General features: G+C 40.5%; 1 protein-coding gene across 8 annotated transcripts; it reads left to right on the top strand.

Annotated features, from left to right (window-relative positions):
• Positions 1-982: 982 nt before the first annotated feature.
• Positions 983-19511, top strand: HNRNPU (heterogeneous nuclear ribonucleoprotein U). 8 transcript variants are annotated; one of them, XR_009550228.1, is made up of 17 exons: positions 983-1778; positions 2845-2956; positions 3044-3117; positions 5114-5253; positions 5851-5950; positions 6566-6678; positions 7144-7407; positions 7643-7762; positions 8970-9098; positions 9195-9363; positions 9452-9703; positions 9827-10011; positions 10687-10758; positions 16410-16480; positions 17687-17786; positions 18057-18147; positions 18741-19511. XR_009550228.1 is itself a non-coding variant. In XM_007534615.3 (14 exons), the coding sequence occupies exons 1-14, from the start codon at positions 1202-1204 to the stop codon at positions 11260-11262; spliced, it is 2361 nt and encodes a 786-aa protein (XP_007534677.1). In that variant the 5' UTR covers positions 986-1201; the 3' UTR covers positions 11263-12323. The 8 variants fall into 8 exon arrangements, 1 of the variants encoding a protein (XP_007534677.1); XR_009550227.1 differs by lacking the exon at positions 17687-17786; XR_009550229.1 differs by lacking the exon at positions 17687-17786 and having other exon boundaries at positions 18057-18151.
• Positions 19512-19517: the final 6 nt, after the last annotated feature.

The following is a 19517-nucleotide window of genomic DNA, read 5'->3' as shown; positions in this document are numbered from 1 at the left end:
ACAGTCCTTTATTAATATGTTTCTTTCAGCTTTTATTAGCTTCAGCAAGATTTGGTCAAGTGTATGTACATGAACAGACTCCCAAGTACATGTTCTTACCCAGCTTGGTCTCAGCTTCATTGCTAACTGCTGGAATGTCATAACTGGAGGGCCAAGTCCTAAACTGCACAGAATTGTACCTTACAGGAGGTCCGATTTTCTGTTGGGCAGAGAAGATTCGGGAATGCACGTATGCGGCATATTTCTCTGCTTTGGCTATTAATGCCATGAGAACAGCTGCCACAAAAAGGCCCATGGATCCTTTGCTTTACAGCTCAAGCCTCCAACCCAAGTGTGTGTCTCCCGAGCCTCGCATCAGGGGTTGTGGAACAAAAGAAAGACTCTGCCCTTCTTCCCGAACTTAAAAGCTCAGTTCGCCAGGCAGGAGTTCGAAAAAAAAAAAAAAAATCAACCTAAACCCTTCGGCGGGAGGCCCACCCCCACTCCCCGCGTGGAACACTCGCTAATTGGTGTTGCATAGATCAAAACAAATTCAAATGCGAGGAGTTTTAACACAGAGCTGGGGAAATAGAGGAGGCCAATCTAAGATGGAAGGAAAGGTGGGGGGGGGATTTGATCTGAAAGTGCCAACAGAGACTTAAAAGGCTCTTTTATGTAAAGGCGGCCTCCCGGCCGGAAAACCATACACCACTACCACCGAAGACTCAGAGAAGCCCAGTCGATGTTGCAGTGGGTCCGGTTAATCGAAAGGCTCCTGCCCTCCCCTCCATTTGCTGAATCCGAGTGGAAGAGCCCCGAGCAGCCGGCGCCGCGCTCTCGGCGGGGGCGTGGGGGCGGGGAGGTAATACGGTAATGGGCGGGGCCGGCGCGGGCGCGCTCCCTCCGCGCAGCTCCCGTCAGCGCAGGGGGCGGGGCGGCTATATTACGTGCGCGGCGCCGCCCTTGCGAGAGGACGTTGCGTGCTCGCTCGCGCCAGGCGAGTCTCCGCGTCTCCCTCGCGAACTCGGTGAAAGGAATTGGCGCCGTTCGACACCAGGCGGGTCTGCTCTGCAGCACGAACCCACCTCCAGCCGCAGCCTCCGCCGCAGCCTCCGCCGCAGCCTCCGCCTGGGCCGAGAAGCCGCCGCAGCAGCCGCCACTCGTGGCCGAGAGAGCGGAGCCGAATTTGAGCCAGCGCCTAGCGGTGAATCGGGGTCTCACCATGAGTTCCTCGCCTGTTAATGTAAAAAAGCTGAAGGTGACGGAGCTGAAGGAGGAGCTGAAGAAGCGGCGCCTCTCCGACAAGGGCCTCAAGGCCGACCTCATGGAGCGGCTCCAGGCCGCGCTGGACGACGAGGCCGGGGGCCGCCCCGCCATGGAGCCCGGGAACGGCAGCCTCGACCTGGGCGGGGATTCCGCCGGCCACTCCGGAGCGGGCCTGGAGCAGGAGGCCGCGACCGGCGGCGACGAGGAGGAAGAGGAGGAGGAGGAAGGGGTCGCCGCCTTGGATGGCGACCAGATGGAGGTAGGGGAGGAGGAGGAGGCCGCCTCGGAAGGCGAGAACGGCGACGACCAGGGCTTCCAGGAAGGCGAGGACGAGCTCGGGGAGGAGGAGGAAGCCGCGGGCGACGAGAACGGCCACGGCGAGCAGCAGGCTCAACCGCCGGCGACGCCGCAGCAACAGCCCCAGCAGCAGCGCGGGGCCACCAAGGAGGCCGCGGCGAAGAGCGGCCCCACCTCGCTTTTCGCGCTGACGGTGGCGCCGCCCGGGGCGAGGCAGGGCCAGCAGCAGGCGGGAGGTAAGCGGCGGGTGGGGGCAGCGTTGTACGTTGCGCGCGGCGGGAGGCCCGCACGGCGGGCGGGGACCGTGCCCCGGGGGAGCCCCGCCGGGGAGGGGGCGCGGGGGAATCCCGGAGGAGCCGGGAGGTCCCGGGCTCGGGGTGGCGTGACGGGGTGGCGGCATCTCCATTATGTGGCTCGCGCGCGGGGGAGCCGCAGCTGCCACTGGGGGTGGGGAGGCCGCGGCGGGAGGGCGCCCGAGAGGCCCGTGGTGGCGCCGCCGCGCAGCGTGCGCGCGGTGCGGACACATGTCATGGGGGAGGGGAGCTGCCCGAGGGCCCGGGGCGGGCGCGCTTTGGCGGCGCTGCGCCGGGGTATTGTGCAAGCGGCTCAGGGCCCGGTCTGACGTCACTTCCGGCGGGAGGGGCCGGGCGGGGGAGCTGGGCGGAAGAGCTGTACAATGCGGCCGCGGGGCGCGCGGGCTGGGTGGGGGAGGGGCGGCGGCGCGGGCTCCGCGCCGCGGCCCCTCCCCCTTCCTGAACTCTCGCTGGGATACACGTGGGCCCAGCGCCTGGGCCGCGCAGGCTCTCTCGCTCTTGAGCTTTCTCGAATCTTCTGGCGGGTTGGCAAGAAAGTGGCTTTAAAATTTTTTGATGTTTTTAATATTTATTTCTGTTGCTCTGGCTTTATTGTTGTAGTTATTAATGTCGTTGTTGGATAGGACAGAGAGAAATGGAGGAGGGGAAGACGGGGGGGGGTAGATAGACACCTGCAGACCTGCTTCACCGCTTGTGAAGCGACTTCCCTACAGGTGGGGGAGTGGGGGGGGGCCTTGAACCGGGATCCTTGCGCTGTCGCCACATGGCGCTTAACCCGCTGCGCTACCGCCCGACTCCCAGAAAGTGGCTTTAATCTGCGTCACTCTAAATGTTTCTTTGGATTTGCTTTGGATCTGTCGATTGGGAGCGATGATGGAAATTTGTAAAAGTCCAGCTTTTTTGCGTCAAAATAGAAAAGAAGAAAAAAAATTTTTGTTTGGTTTCAGTCACATCCTGGCCTTACGCATAGGTGTGTTGTGTGTTGTAGGAGACGGCAAAACAGAGCAGAAAGGCGGAGATAAAAAGAGAGGCGTTAAAAGACCTCGAGAAGATCATGGCCGTGGATATTTTGAGTACATTGAAGAGAACAAGTACAGCAGGTAGAGGATGCTTTTTAGCTTATTGTATGTCATCTAGCCTTTTTTATTTGGTGGGAAGATGAATCAGGAGACGATTCTGTCTTTCAGAGCCAAATCTCCTCAACCACCTGTTGAAGAAGAAGACGAACACTTCGATGACACGGTGGTTTGTCTTGATACTTGTAAGTGAAGCAGTTTCTTCCTCGTGATCCCTTGATTATCAAATGTGACTTCTGGTTTCAGATTGTTAGAAAACATAATTAGTACACTGGATTTAAATGCAGAAAATTTAGTGAGTTGAAATCTTTAGTAAAGCAAGAAGAGGCTTTTTTGCAGATTCCTGTAGCTTAATAGTTAGCAAGGCATTCTGTTGTATTGACGTGTACAGGCTCTAACAACTTGATACTATTTTTTTAAAGATTTTATTTATTAATGAGAAATACAGGAGAGAGAGAAAGAACCAGACATCACTGGTACATGTGTTGCTAGGGATCGAACGCTGGACCTCATGCTTGAGAGTCTAGTGCCTTAGCCACTGCACCACCTCCTGGACCACACAACTTGCTATTATTAAGTATAACTTGAGTTCTAGGAATGTAACTGATTAGTTATCTCACAGAAACTTGTGTTTATAAATTATTCTTGTCAGTTTATATTTCTATACGTAATTCTTTATGCGATTATATTGAGCTATTGCTCTGGTTAAATCATTAATCTTCCCATTAGCACTAGTTTCATATTCCATTTTCTACAAGATTGTAATAATTATTTTTCAATAACTGCTCTTTTGTTCTCAATTCCAGTTCAGTAGCTGCTGCTTTAACTAAGTTGATTTCTTCCAAAGACCTGAGGCAGCAGCAGTGGGCTATCACTGGGCCACTAGCTATCTTCAGCAGCGAAATGGCATCAATGGCAGCGCTGTAAATACTGCTACATTACCCAGTTGGGTTGCAATTGAGTATGAGGAAGTATTGCAAACCTCTAAATGGGCCTTGGCTGTCAGATGTAATTTTTTTTAATCACAGAAATTTGTCAGTGTAGTATTTGGCCAGAATGCTTTAAGAGTAAAGGCTAAGGTGTTAACCTGCTGTAGGTTTGAAGAGCTGAAGTTTAGATTCTTGTGCTTTTAAGTGCAAATTTGTTTAATATGGAATTTATAGGTATTCTCATAGATAGTTGAGGTATTGAAGTCATAGTTAAAAAGAAAAATGGCACAGTAAGAGTTGAAAGTTCTGTTACATTCAGTTTCTTGAAATTTGATCAAGATAGTGAGATGTCCTTTCAAGATATTGCTGGAGACAGATATATAGCTAACCACCTGGGAATATCAAGTGTTTTATTAGGTCCTTGTTGAACTGAAAGTTATATTCAGTAATTGTAAAAGCAAAACTTTAACATAAGTATCCCAAAGTATACAGTGAAATCTTAAAAGGCCAACAATTTTGACTCCTTCACGTAAGAACTCAGAGAAAGTGCATGCTAATAATAAGCCAATGAAAAAGAAAATAAGCCAATGACCCAGAGGCAGCTAGGTTAAAGACTTTTTGGATTTGGATAATTCTAGAAGTGACTAATCCCCTATTGAATGACAGGAAAGCCTAGGGAAATGAATCAAAATCTATATGAACATCCTGAGGCGACCAGATTTCTACGTTGTAGATTGAGGCTGCCTGTGCAAATTTTAGAAAAGAATTTAGGATCTAGAAGCTGACCCTCCTGATGTCTTTTTCAAGTTACAAAGCTCAGGGTCAACAACTCACAACTTAAATGATTTAAAATATTTGGTCATGACCTCCCTTCAGTTTTATTGTGGCACTGGTAAATTTCTACCTGGTTCTGGTGGCATGCTTCACTTTGATTTCCTGCTATCCTCTACTGCTTGCCTCTAAATCAAGGTAAAGAGCAGAGCAGGTATGTATTAATGTCAAATTGTCTTTGACTATTTTGTATTTACACATGTTAAAGCTTGATGTTTCTTGGTTGTAGGTAGTTCAAAATTTGGCAAGAGTGACTTTGGGTGTGGGGGATTTAATTGAAGATTATGGAACAGCAGCACAATATTATAAAACTGTTATATGCAGTGTTAAGACACAGAACTTAAATAACCAAGTTTTGTTTACATAGCAGATATATCTATATTGGATATCAAAATAAATATGGTATTTGCTATATTTACAGATAATTGTGATCTACATTTTAAAATCTCGAGAGATCGCCTTAGTGCTTCTTCCCTTACCATGGAAAGTTTTGCTTTTCTTTGGGCTGGAGGAAGAGCATCTTATGGAGTGTCTAAAGGCAAAGTCTGTTTTGAGATGAAGGTAAATGGGTTATTTCAGATTTATGTATTTATATTTAATTAAGCAAGATAAGAGGAGTGAGAAAGAAACATAACATCACTATAGCACATAATGCCAAGCCAGAGATTGAACCCAGGACCTCATGCTTGAGAGTCCCATTCTTTATCCACTGCTCACCTTGCTGGGCACCCGAATCTTTGTTTTGTATCAGTTTTTGAACATGTTATCCAGATTTGTCATACAGAGAGAGGCTGTTTTAGACTTGTTTCTTTGTATAGGCACTTTTAAGGACTATCAGAAATTTAAAGATCTTAAAAATGTAGACTTTGATTTGTTAAGAAAACACAAACATGTTAAAGATGTGTTCTGAGTTGAGAAGAGAAAAATGTAGTTTTTAAACATTTAAAACGTTTTAGGCATTAACAGTTCCACTGAGTACGAACCAGCCGAGTATTTAAGCCATCTGATTTCCAATTTGATTTCTTAAATCTATTTTAGTGTTCATGTTAGGGTATGAGGTTAGTGGTCTGCCCATCAACCAAATGAAAGAAGTTAGAGCTCAAGGCTTTATTTTCCTTGGCTTTTACAGTTTAAATCATGTATGATTTTGACTTTCAGGTTACAGAGAAGATCCCAGTAAGACACTTATATACAAAAGATATTGACATACATGAAGTTCGGATTGGCTGGTCACTAACCACAAGTGGAATGTTGCTTGGTAAAGTTTTCTGAGTGTTTAGGGTTTGCATTCTGTAGAAATTAGTATTAGACAGTACTCCTAAGTGTTGTAAAATTTGTCTTGTTTTTAAAGTTTTTTTTAATATTTTAAGATGAAGTAGTGGGCAAAGACTAGGTAATAATTTTTGTTTTATGGTTATTAAAGTTTTTTTTTTTTTTTTTTTAAAGTTTTATTTATTTATTAATGAGAAAGATAGGGGAGAGAGAGAGAAAGAACCAGACATCACTCTGGTACATGTGCTGCCAGGGATCAAACTCAGGACCTCATGCTTGAGAGTCTAGTGCCTTAGCCACTGCGCCACCTCCTGGACCACGGTTATTAAAGTTTTAAGACTAGTTAAGGGGTGTCAAAAGTCATGGCATTATTTTAATGTAAAAGGTCTTTCATGATTTTTTCTGACAACCCAATACAATAATGATCATGGCATGCAAATTTGTCAACTGTAAGTCGCGTAGGTCCTTATCAGTTCCAGTTTAGCATTTACATATGTTGAGCTGTTCATTGAACATAAACTACATGTTACATACTAAAAACTTGTGGGTTATAGATGGATTTTTATAAAGTTGACTTAATCAAAGTCAATCAATTTCTTAGGTGAAGAAGAATTTTCTTACGGATATTCTTTAAAAGGAATAAAAACTTGCAACTGTGAGACTGAAGACTATGGAGAGAAGTTTGATGAAAATGATGTTATTACATGTTTTGCTGTAAGTTATAACTTAAGTTTTTGTAAGTGGCTAGTTATTTTGAGAGGATCTTAAATCAGTGTCAGCACTGAATACTAACTCATTTTGACTGGGGATTTAATAATGGAGTTGAACAGAAAATTAGTTTCTTGCATAATGCACTCAACCAGGTGTGCCAACACCCACCCTTATGCTTTTATTTATGTGTATAGATGTTTGTTTGCAGTTAAGAGAATACTCAAATGTGTTTACAACAGGATAAACTTTTACAAATTTGGAATTATTTTGGAAGTTTCCTTTAGAAGGTTTGTAGAGTAGTTTAAAATCACTGATTTTGTGGGGGGGTTAAATAGCATAATGGTCATGCCTGAGGCTCCGAAGTCCCAGGTTCAATCCCCCTCACCACCATAAGCCAGAGCTGAGCAGTGCTCTTGTAAACAAAAATAAATTAAAAAAAAATCACTGATTTTTCTCTTCTTTTAACAGAACTTTGAAAGTGAGGAAGTAGAACTCTCCTATGCTAAGAACGGACAAGATCTTGGTGTTGCCTTCAAAATAAGTAAGGAAGTTCTTGCTGGACGGCCGATCTTCCCACATGTTCTCTGCCACAACTGTGCAGTTGAATTTAACTTTGGTCAGAAGGAAAAGCCATATTTCCCAATTCCTGAAGAGTACACTTTTATCCAGAACGTCTCCCTAGAGGATAGAGTTAGAGGACCAAAAGGACCTGAGGAGAAGAAAGATTGTGAAGTAAGTGTTTTTTATAGGTCAATGACTTTTAAGAAGATATCTCTTGACTATAATAGCTGTGGCTTTCAAATAGCTTAGTTGTTTTAGTAATTTTATGTTTATATGCATAGTGTCCAAAGAAGTTCTGTTTATAAGGACTATGGAAGTTGACTTTGGAATTTTTGGTGTACTGTGCATTGACAAAAATATTAGACCAACTTGACTAGGTAGTCAAATGACATTTCTTTTATTTTAGGTTGTTATGATGATTGGCTTGCCAGGAGCTGGAAAAACTACCTGGGTTACTAAACATGCAGCAGAGAATCCTGGTAAATACAATATTCTTGGAACAAATACCATTATGGATAAAATGATGGTAAGTGAAATATTGAGGATCTTGTGCAATAAAAAAAACTAGAGGTATTCTTGATAACCCTTTTACTTATTTTTGTTGATAGCTAAAGAGTTACACATTTAATGGAACATTTAAGTAGGCTCTATAAACTTTTCAGTGACTAACCTGTGTTCCTTTTTCTTATTTATTTACTTATTTCTCTGCCTCCAGGGTTATTGCTAGGTCTAGGTGGCTGCACTATGAATTCAATGCTCCCGGAAGCCGTTTTCCCCCCATTTTGTTGTCATGTTACTGTTGTTGTTGCCATTGCTGTTGTTGGATAGGACAGAAATTGAGGAGTGGAGGCAGATGGGGAGAGAAAGATAGACACCTGTTTCACCACTTGTGAAGTGACCCCCAAGGGAGTTCAAACTGGGATCCTTATGTCGGTCCTTGCACTTCATGAACGAACGCATGTGCCCATAACGCTCTGCGCTGACTCTTGGCTCCCTGATAATCTTTTTTTTTTTTTTAAATATTTATTTATTTATTTATTTATTTATTCATTCATTCCCCTCCAGGGTTATTGCTGGGCTCGGTGCCTGCACCATGAATCCACCGCTCCTGGAGGCCATTTTTCCTCCTTTTTGTTGCCCTAGTTGTTGCAGCCTCGTTGCGGTTATTATTGCCATTGTTGACGTTGCTTTGTTGTTGGATAGGACAGAGAGAAATGGAGAGAGGAGGGGAAGACAGAGAGAGAGGGGAGAGAAAGATAGACACCTGCAGACCTGCTTCACCACCTGTGAAGCGACTCCCCTGCAGGTGGGGAGCCGGGGGCTCGAACCGGGATCCTTACGCTGGTCCCTGTGTTTTGCTCCACATGCGCTTAACCCACTGCGCCACCGCCCGACCCCCTCCCTGAGAATCTTAAGAGTAGATTCAATATAAGCTACACTTTTGTGTTCCTTTTTCTATAAAGCTGTCATTAAACTTCAACATTCAGCAGCTTAAAATAGTATAGGTGAGGCAACTTTTGTAAAATGTGCTTTTACGTAAAAGATTTTTTATATTGAGACATGCAACAGACAAGTCAGGGCAGCACTTTAGAGCTGGGGATCAAATGGGGGAACCTTAGCTTTTGAGTCAGATACCTTAAGTTTTTTCCTCAGTCACTAATACTTTAAACTTGAATTTGAAGATTCACAGCTTCATCACAACTTCAAAGTACATTTTTCAATTTTGGAAATAGGTGGCAGGTTTTAAGAAGCAAATGGCCGATACTGGAAAATTGAACACATTGTTGCAGAGAGCTCCACAATGTCTTGGGAAGTTTATTGAGATTGCTGCCCGCAAGAAGCGGAATTTCATTCTGGATCAGGTAATCTAGATTTGGATTTGGGAAAAAGTAGATGTAAATTAAATTTGGTGTAAAAGTAATGATGGGAACTAACAACCCCCTTTTTTTTTTTTAAAGACAAATGTGTCTGCTGCTGCCCAGAGGAGAAAAATGTGCCTCTTTGCTGGCTTCCAACGAAAGGCTGTGGTGGTTTGCCCAAAAGATGAAGACTATAAGCAAAGAACACAGAAAAAAGCAGAAGTAGAGGGGAAAGATCTCCCAGAACATGCAGTCCTCAAAATGAAAGGCATGGAACTTAGTTCTACAATTAATACTATGAACTTTAAGATTGTAAATATGTATAGTGGGTTAAACTAATCTGACTTTTCTTACAGGGAACTTTACTCTGCCAGAGGTAGCTGAGTGCTTTGATGAAATAACCTATGTTGAACTTCAGAAGGAAGAAGCCCAGAAACTTTTGGAGCAATATAAAGAAGAAAGCAAAAAAGCTCTTCCACCAGAAAAGAAGCAGAACACTGGATCAAAGAAGAGCAATAAAAACAAGAGCGGCAAGAACCAATTTAATAGAGGCGGCCATAGAGGACGAGGTGGTTTTAACATGCGTGGTGGAAACTTCAGAGGAGGAGGCAAGTTAATTTTTTCTCTTTGACTTGAAATTCAGATAAGTGAGAATCTAAATGTTTTTTTTCCTAAATAAATGTGCAGATAAGCCTTAAATATAAAACACTGTTAATTTTTTTGTTTTGTAGCTCCTGGTAACCGTGGTGGATATAATAGAAGGGGCAATATGCCACAGAGAGGTGGTGGTGGTGGTGGAAGCGGTGGAATTGGCTATCCATACCCTCGTGGCCCTATTTTCCCAAGCCGAGGTGGTTATTCAAACAGAGGGAACTACAACAGAGGTGGAATGCCCAACAGAGGGAACTACAACCAGGTAATGCTTTTAAGATCTTTACAAATACTGTCCGAATGACTGGAAAGTTGGGGGTCTATGTTGCCTTAGCTTCAGTAACAACTGTTAAGGAACACAATGTGTATATATGCATTGGCTTGAAAACTAGTTAAAGGGCACATAATGCCAAGCACAAGGGCCAGTTCGAGCCTCCGAGTCCCCACCTGCAGAGGGGTTGCTTCACAGGTGGTGAAGCAGCTCTGCAGGTGTCTCTCCCCTCTGTCTTCCCCTCTCTCCATTTTTCTGTTCTATCCAATGACAACAATAATAATGACGATAAACAAGGGCAACAAAAGGGAAAAAGTAAAAAAAAAAAAAAAAAAGCTAAAGTAAAATGAGCACAATTCATTTGTATGTCCTGGCCAGTGATAAGACTATATTATCTCTGAAGAAAATAAACATACAGAAGGTGTCCAGAGCAGCTATCAAAATATCTGCAGTTTTGAGGTTGTTGTTGTTGTTGTTTTTTTTTTTATATAAAGGATATGTTTTTTTGTTGTTGTTCTTTCTTTATTGGGGAATTAATGTTTTACATTCAACAGTAAATACAATAGTTTGTACATGCATAACATTCCCCAGTTTCCCATTTAACAATACAACCCTACTAGGTCCTCTGTCAAGTTTTGAGTTCTTAAGAGGTAACTTTTTATCTTACAGAACTTCAGAGGACGAGGAAACAATCGTGGCTACAAAAATCAATCTCAGGGCTACAACCAGTGGCAGCAGGGTGTAAGTACTTTCTTGTGTGCTTAGGTACACTGATACTTTGAGGTCCTAAGAATCAGTCTGGAAAGATATTCATGGGGGAGGTTTGAAGTGTTGATAAGTATTACAGGGCAATGTGTGAACTGTGCTGCAGTTTAGTCATACTCTTATTTTTTTAAGGTAAAAATAGGTTGGAGCTTGCTGTAATTTAGTATTTTTAAAGTAATATTTTTAATGTATAAGGTTTTTTGACTAGCAGCTTTGTGTTAAACTAACCCAAGACATGATGCTTCTTTTTTTGTAATACTTACTTTTAATGGGGTACCAATACTAAATGGTTTTAATAGAAATGAGTTATGACAGGTATAAATTTGTTTCCAGCAGTACTCTGAATTAGATTCATTGTCATTTCCTAAAACAGTTTGAGTGGTTTATTGATGTTTTTTTCTTTAAAAAAAAAATTTTCTCTTACAGCAATTCTGGGGTCAGAAGCCATGGAGTCAGCATTATCACCAAGGATATTATTGAATACCCAAATAAAACGAACTGATACATATTTCTCCAAAACCTTCACAAGAAGTCGACTGTTTTCTTTAGTAGGCTAACTTTTTAAACATTCCACAAGAGGAAGTGCCTGCGGGTTCCTTTTTTAGAAGCTTTGTGGGTTGATTTCTTTTCTTTTCTTTTTTGTACATTTTTAATTGCAGTTTTAAAGTGAATCGTAAGAGAACCTCAGCATTGTGCACGATAAGAGAATGTGTCAGTATTTCAGGGTTCTACATTTTATCTGTAAAATGTGACTTTTTTTTTTATCACAACAAAAGTAAAATGTTGCTTTGTACCTGGTGTCTTTTATTAAGAATTTACTCCCCCCATTTCTCACAGAGATAACAGTCGGGAGTCATTGTCACAATATAATAGAAATGTTAGCAACCAGATTCATGTAAGGACCAGGTGGTCCTCATGAATTGCGTAAGACTCTGTACTGCTCATATTACACTCCATCCTCTCTGTAGATTGCTGAGTAGTGGAGGGGGTAAAGCTAAATAGTATATCTTGACAATAACTGGGAAGGCTTTTTTCTTTTTTAAATAGCAATGGAATTGGCATATTTGGGAGTGAAGATAAAACTTGGAACCAAGATAGAGAAGATGGAGTGTATGTAGAAGGGCTGTTAAAAATGTAAAACTTGGTTGCATTATTTGTGGAGGCTCAAAACTTGTGAAGGTTAAATACCATAATTTTTCCATTTGTTCTGCATTTTGATTCTGAAAAGAAAGCTGGCTTTGCCCATTTCTTATTAAAAAAAAACTTGTTGTAAATCCAGTTGTCTAATGGGATCTATATGAAGTTAGCTATGTCTGTATGCCCTTCTCCCACAAAATACTGTATAACTAGTGTGCTTGTAGTAAACTCCACCACCTTTGTAAGCTAATGATATTGTGAGTCACCCATTTATATCTTAATTTTTAATCATGTCAGTTCTTGAATGGGTATCTCCTTAGCCTGCTGATTTCTTTTTCTTTCTGAAGAAAGTGGGTGGAGAAATTAATTTAGACGTTTGTTTGCAATAAAAATAATTCATTTTACTCTCGTTTTGGGATTCTCGCCATCAAGGTTCAAAATCCCTTTATAAAACTCCCAAGAGGAGAAAATTTGTGTGCTTTCTTGGACAGCTTATTCTTTATTCTGCACTTAGAACATTTAGGTTTTTAAAAACTTAAATGTATATTGACAATTGATTATAAATTGTAAAGTTTGAATTCTTCCCTTCCCCTCCCTCCTACCAAGACAACTTTTAACCTACTTACAGAGGGGAAAAGGTACTGGCTGGGAGAAGTCAGGGCTGTTAATATAAAATGTGAATGGCTGTCCACAACCGATTATTTTATATACATCTGTATCTATACATGAAACTCTGGGAATAGATGCTTTTAGAAGCCATCATGTAAGCCAGTTGTTGATCTCACTACAACACAACACTGCTAACTTATCTGTAGTTATGTGATAACATTAGATCCCCTATTTAATTTTATTGGGTTTGCACAGAACACTTAATCTTCTAAAGGAACCCCTCACTATGAAGTGAGGAATTAGGAGTCAAACTGTAGAACTAAAATTTAACTTTTTTTGTGTGTGCGTGCTTTAAGGTTGCTTCTGTTGAGTTTAGGTTTTTGTCTTATTGCTAGCTTTTTAACTAATTTCTCTAGGAATTCTGCTACAAGCTCAGTTGGAGTTGAGTTTTTAGGTGTTTATAGGTTCAGCCAAAGATTTTTTGAACAAGTATTCATTTAATTACTACAGAAATATTTTAGCAATACAAGCTAGTGTCTTTTGTCTTCATCAGTTAACTGCTAGTGGCTGCAATCAGGAACTTTATCTCAGTATAAATTACTAGGATTAGATACATTTTACTACTACCCAAGAGAGAAATTGGAATTCCACTGGTAATCAGTGTTTAGGTGTCTAGGATATTTTGATTTCAAACTGGACCTCATTCAGTATCAAAATTAGTATTGACTACATTAGTAATCTTAGTAATGGATAAGTTTAGAAACGGTTGTGTAATACTTAGGGGAAAAGGTCAAGAAAGGCCAGGAGGCTGAGGGGATATTTACATGCAAATCATCTGTCTGCATGCCTGAAGCGAGGAGTCCCAGGTTTAACTCTTAACCCTAACCACCATAAACCAGAGCTGAGCAGCGCTTTGGTAGGGTTAACATTCACTCCATACCAATCTCCACTGGCACCCTAAACACTGAAAATGTAACAAGTTCTGGACAGACTATACCCTAGAGGGGGAAAACATGAGATTTCTATGGGGGTGCTTCCACAATGCAAATCAAATTTTAAAATGTTTTAGTAGATTGCATGATATCATGTCATAGGTAGTTGAAATGGACTTCTGATTCAGGCCTAAAAAAAAAAAAATGGTTTTGACCCTAATATTGAGAAGGTAAAATTAGGGTCACATTGGAATGATAAAGCCATACTAAATCTATGCGAAACAGTTCATTTGCTAGATCAAGTCTGAAAATAAGGAATAAGAATCTAAATGTCTTAAGCATTAGCAACAATGCATTAAAACTTGATAGAAAATTTATTCAGAGAGCATTTACAATGTTGATAATATTTTAATGCTTTTATCTGCCTAGGCTGTTTGCCTTAGTTGTAAGAATTGCATGATCTCTCCCCCTCCATACCAAAATAAGTTGGCTTTCTCTCCGAGGATCATTTTTATAAAAGGTTTTCATTGCACAAATAAAGATGGTGAAAATACTTTAGGCAGTGACATATGTCAGGGAGAACTGACTACAGAATTTCTTAGTACATTTGGTGTTTTCAGAATAGAACAGACTTAGGGAAGATAAACTATTTTATATATATTCTGCAGTTTTTGTTACTTGAGTTAGTCATGAATACAACTTGGAGAAATTTTCCATTTTTCTTTTACAAATACTTCCATAAGATAGTTCTTTAAAAGATGAAACTTTAAGCAGAAAGCAATGCCTAAATTCCCCTGACCCTGAGAATACTTACTGAAATGTTCCGAAAAGATCTATACAATTAGACAAACCATTTCCCCCTCTAAATTGAGTTTGAACTTTGTCAATGATTATATTTCTGGGGCTCTGAAATAAGATGGATAAAGTGTGAACAACTCGGTTAAAATAGTTACAGGCCCTCGAGGGTATGTTAACAGAAATTGGTTGCAGTGTTTATGCATTAGAACTCATGTCTGAACTTGAGTTTTAGAGGATTTTGAACTTTTAACTCTTGGAGTAGAATTTGCCAGTTGTCTCTTCCATGAATAATTAGACTTACTAATTACTAACCAATCTCAAATCATTTACCTAAATTTAACTATAAAACTACAGTGCGCTACTCGTTTCATTATGGATAGTTTTAGGTTTCCTCAACTTTAAAGCGTAAAAGATGTAGATCTCTACAGTGCTTAAGACTGCTCGTAATCTAGCACTGCAGGGACTTGTTTTAAGAAATATTAAAAAGTTTTTTTCCAGCTAACTTGTGGTGAACTGGCCTTTGTTGAAATCCATCTTTTCAGAAGTAAGCTTACGTACTGATTGGTGCAGTATGTATCCTGTGAATGTGTTGATAGAAAAAAAAAATTAAGAACCCAAAGTAACTTTACACTAACAAAAGTTCAAGTAACTGAAAAGTGATTTTCATGCTGTGCCAAGTATGTCAGTGTATTAGGTCATTTTCTGTAGTGACACTTCAGAGAATATTACAGGGGCTTTAGACAAGTGGTAAATAGATGGCTAAGGTGTATATACTTAAGACACTTGGACACATTTAACTGATTTGACATTTCTTTTTTAAAATCGGGAAAAGGAGAGGACACTGCTTCCTTACTCCCCTGCAGGTGGGGTAAAGGACTTGAACCCTGGTTCTAGTGCACTGTGATGTGTGCTCAACCAGGTGTACCACCACCACCACCACCTGGCTCTCCAATTGAAATTTTTTAGCAATACATCAGATGACTGGGAAATTACAATACAGAACACAGGGAACTTCATTTAGGCTAAAGAATAGATGATGACAAATGGTGTATTTTAAATCCAGAAATTTATACCTGTTTAGGTTGATACAAATTTAGTTGTGAATGTACTGTCCTGTTGGGGCCGGGGGAGAAGATAGTTTTCCATGTGGAGGCTTGGTAATTTCAATTATCAGATCCAGTACTAGGGAAACAATTTTGATAATGCATATGCAATTACGTCATTGTTAGGTGAGTGGGACAAGGAACTTAACCACTTTAAGTTGTAAATTTCTATCAAGTCCCTTTGTAGTGATGGTGGCAGGATTCAGTATGCATTTGCCTTGCTTTTTAAAAATTTTTTTCCTCCAGGGTTACTGCTGGGGCTGGAGGCTATTTTTTCCCCTTTTATTGCCCTTGTTTATTTTATCATTGTTGTCATTATTGTTATTGATGTCATTGCTGCTGGATAGGACAGAAATGGAGGGAGGAGGGGAAGATGGGGAGAAAAAGACAACCTGCAGATCTGCTTCACTGCTTGTGTGAGGCAGCTCCCCTGGGGGGGGGGGGTGGCTCGAACCAGGTTCCTTATGCCAGTTCTTGCGCTTTGTGAGTTTAGCCCACTGCGCTACCGCCCACCCCGCCTTGCTTTTTAAACAGCTGTTCTGTGGGTATGATGAACCACTGTTAATGAGGAAGTAAAGCAAATTAGAGATTGTATCTAAATACTGTTTATTTGTACACTTAGAAATCACAGTGCTTTACCAATGGAATAGTAATGCAGGTATGTCCAGCTGAATATCTACTAGATAGTATGTAGGGATTGCAGGCCTGTGAACCAACAGCATTTGATAAACACTGGATATTTGTTTCTGGCTTAATTCTCTCCTGCCTTTCCTGTAACAAACAGTCCCATTCCATGAGTTTTAAAGACAACTCCATTTTGTCTCAACGTGCTTGGAGAATACTTGGAAAGGAGTGACAAAATAAGGCATGGATGGTGAGAAGACTGATAGGCATTTTTCAGCTACTAGTATATTTTTAGGTGGCTTCAATGTGTGTATATGCATACACTTTAGGGAATGGTGATAGAGTACAAGAATAAAATGATCCAATTTTTGATTTTTTAAAGTGGGAAAATGTGCTGATTTAAATCTCATCTCCTTTTCCTTAGTCTGTCCATGTGAATGTGCTGTGTGGAAGAGTAAAAGGGCCCAACTAAATGTGTTCCTGTGATTCTAATAGGTACTTAATATTAATTGCTGCTTGTACATCTCTTAACACTTGCTGCTGTTGAGCTTTCAGGGTCATCTGTAGCTTCCCTTATTTTTTGATTCTTGCCAAGGCTTCACACTCTAGCCATATTTCTTTCTTCATGTGGAGAAACCATATAGCACTGAATCTTAACCAACTTTTCTTGTAAGATGACCAAGAGGAAAATTGTCAAAAACCAAGTTTGGTATGTCTTAAGAACTTGGTTTCACAAAATTTGTACTTGGACTAAATCCTAGTAGCTTACATAGAGTTGGAAAATAGTTGCAGTCCTTTTGGATAGCAAACCGATGAAACCCATGCCAAAGTAAATAAAATCAACTAAGATGTAATCTTTAAATTGTATAAAGGCATAGTGTGAACTATGTGGTGCAGACATTTCTTATTGCCCTGAAATTACTTAACAAATTTAGGCACTGAATTTTGGTCTTAACATTCTAAAAGTTGTGAGAGAATATTTGGGTGCTGTACCATAAATAGGACTGTTTCTGGGCACACTTAGAAGAGTGTAGTGGCTACTAAAGAATAGCCACCTCAGTTTCAGAGGAAAGGGTAAACAACTTCAGAAGTAAACTTTGAATTTAGATAGCAAGGCATGTGTTTCACTTCACAGTCCTGAGAAGATTGCATGCTTTAAAGAGAATAGGTTGAACACCTGAGGGCAAACTACATGTAATGATTGATTTAAAAAAATGGAATAGGTAACACCTAAATTGATAAAAAAAAATTTTTAAAGTGAACAGAGACCTTTTAAGATAAGTACCTTATTGATGAATGTCATTGAAAAGACTGTTAACACTGACCTAAAGTGTTCTTACTAACAAATTCAGAAATATTCACCTCTTAACAGTTTCTTTTAAAAAGTATTTAAAGATGGATCTTAATTATGAAATAAGCTGTAAGCTACCAATATTTGGGTGACAGAAGATGTTACACTGACCTGATTGATGACCACTGGACTATATCTTAAGATATATTTAAAACTACATTATAGAGAACCATTAAAAACTAGAATTACAGCAATCGTTTTATAATTTTTCTACTTTCCTCATTAAGGTTTTCTGCTTACCCAGAGTATAGTGTTTACCTTATTATGACCTTTTAAGGGGCACCATGACCCCCATCTGGCAGAGATTTTTATCTAAGAATAGAAGGATTCAAACTTTATTTGATCCCTAGCTCTTTGCTGAAAAGTGCATAAACAGGAATCCTGAATATATTATATAGACCTCCTCGCATTATATAATCGAAGCAAAGGGAAACCAGCGATGGAGTAGAGGTACGTAGACTAAAGAGGTGCTTGCAAATCAAATATGGAACTAGGGATAGTTAAAATGTCCTGTTGCCAAATTTGGTCAATATAATCACAAGTTCAGGAAAAAGTTACTTTTAGATGCCCTGAGGTCCTTTGAGATATAAAATAAGGAAAACCTAATAATGGGAGGGGTGAGGGAAGGGGATATGCATAAAGCACTGGAAAGATTTAACAAGATAGATAATAAGCTGCAATTTTTTTAAAAAGCTAATAACACACTTCTATTTTAATCAGCTATTTAGCTGGTACCTACTGCAATATCACCTAGTGTGAAATGGACCAATGAAGAAAGGTCAGCTGAGAAGGCTCCAAGTAGACATGGAAGGTAGGTAGGTGCTTTTGAGTTAAAGTGCTGGGAGGAGGGGGCAAGGCCTGCTCTTGCTAATGAATACTAAGTTGACTGCTTTGTGGCAGACACTTGGAAACAGAAGGATGGATGTAAGTTGGCACATCAGTTCATCCACCCTTTTCCTTACCATGGCTATTGTGACAATTGTGCTGTTCATGTGGGGACAGGGCAATAGAGGTAGGGGAGACGAGCTCCAGGATTACTCCACTTAAGTTTTCTCATGCAGGTGAACTCTGAGTCTTAAACATTGTGAGCTACCAATTTGTAAACTACCACCCACCTCCTGTTGTCTGGGTTCTTGACAAGAAACCTTGTCAGTGATTACAGTAGCACAAAGTCTGTGATCAACATAAGTGAAATTATTATAATTTCCAGAGGTTACAAGCAAAAGAGGAAAAGGTGGTGGTGAGTGGGCAACCAGGACCTGCAGTATGCTAGTTTTACACAGCCCAGTTACATAGTTCCTAATAAGCTAAAACACACACATATATAGTACTATCATGTACAATGAGTGAAAATGTAATACAATCCAAATTAATGCTTTTAAAACTTTATTTTTTTTTACCCAGATCTCCAGTCTCCTGTGAAAAGAAGCTGAACTTGTTATTGAAGGCCTTGGGAAGTTTCTTTACCAGGCAAGAGGTTTCTCTTACTCAGGGTAAGATGGTAATTGTACTATGCTAGAGAGTAGCTAGGAAGGAACATAAACTACTTAATCCAGTTCCCCAGTTTTGCATGTTTGCTTACTGAAGCTAGAACAGAAGTAGACCAAGAGCTTTATTTTAAATATACCTGATCAACACTTACCAATTTCCAACTTAAGTGGTGCTGTCCTAAAATTGAGTAACTCAAACTGAAAAGTAATTTTAAACAATTTGGTCATAATTAAGAGTGGTGGCCAGATGATCTTGTAAATTTTGCCTTTGCCTTTCTAATACTCTTTCTTAATGTCATCCTTTGGCCCCCAGACGTCTTTGACATTGTTAGTCCCTAGCAGTTTGGGCATTTTGTAAACCACACAGACCTTGCACCTAAATCCTCATGACAGCCATAGGAGGAAGACAAAGGAGAGAAATTTGTTCCTTCTTGTGAACTGAAGTGAAACAAAACCCATCTATCCTTGGAATAAGGATATAGAACAAATGCTTCAAGAGATCTCTTGGCTCTATTTCTCTAGGGCACTGTGAGAGGACTGGTAGTAATGACTGGTCCTGGCCACTGGTGTCCTATTTCTTAGGAGCTTGTCCTACTGAGAATTTTCTGTTACATTAAAACCAAAACCATTATTTCATTGCTTTAAAAGGGAGAATATTTGAATGAATAAACATTACTGACTTGGGTGTTGG

The sequence above is a fragment of the Erinaceus europaeus genome, chromosome 6 (genome assembly GCF_950295315.1).
Source record: "Erinaceus europaeus chromosome 6, mEriEur2.1, whole genome shotgun sequence".
Taxonomy (NCBI): Eukaryota; Metazoa; Chordata; class Mammalia; order Eulipotyphla; family Erinaceidae; genus Erinaceus; species Erinaceus europaeus.
The sequence above is the reverse complement of the archived record's forward strand: the minus strand, read 5'-3'. Positions and strand labels throughout refer to the sequence as shown.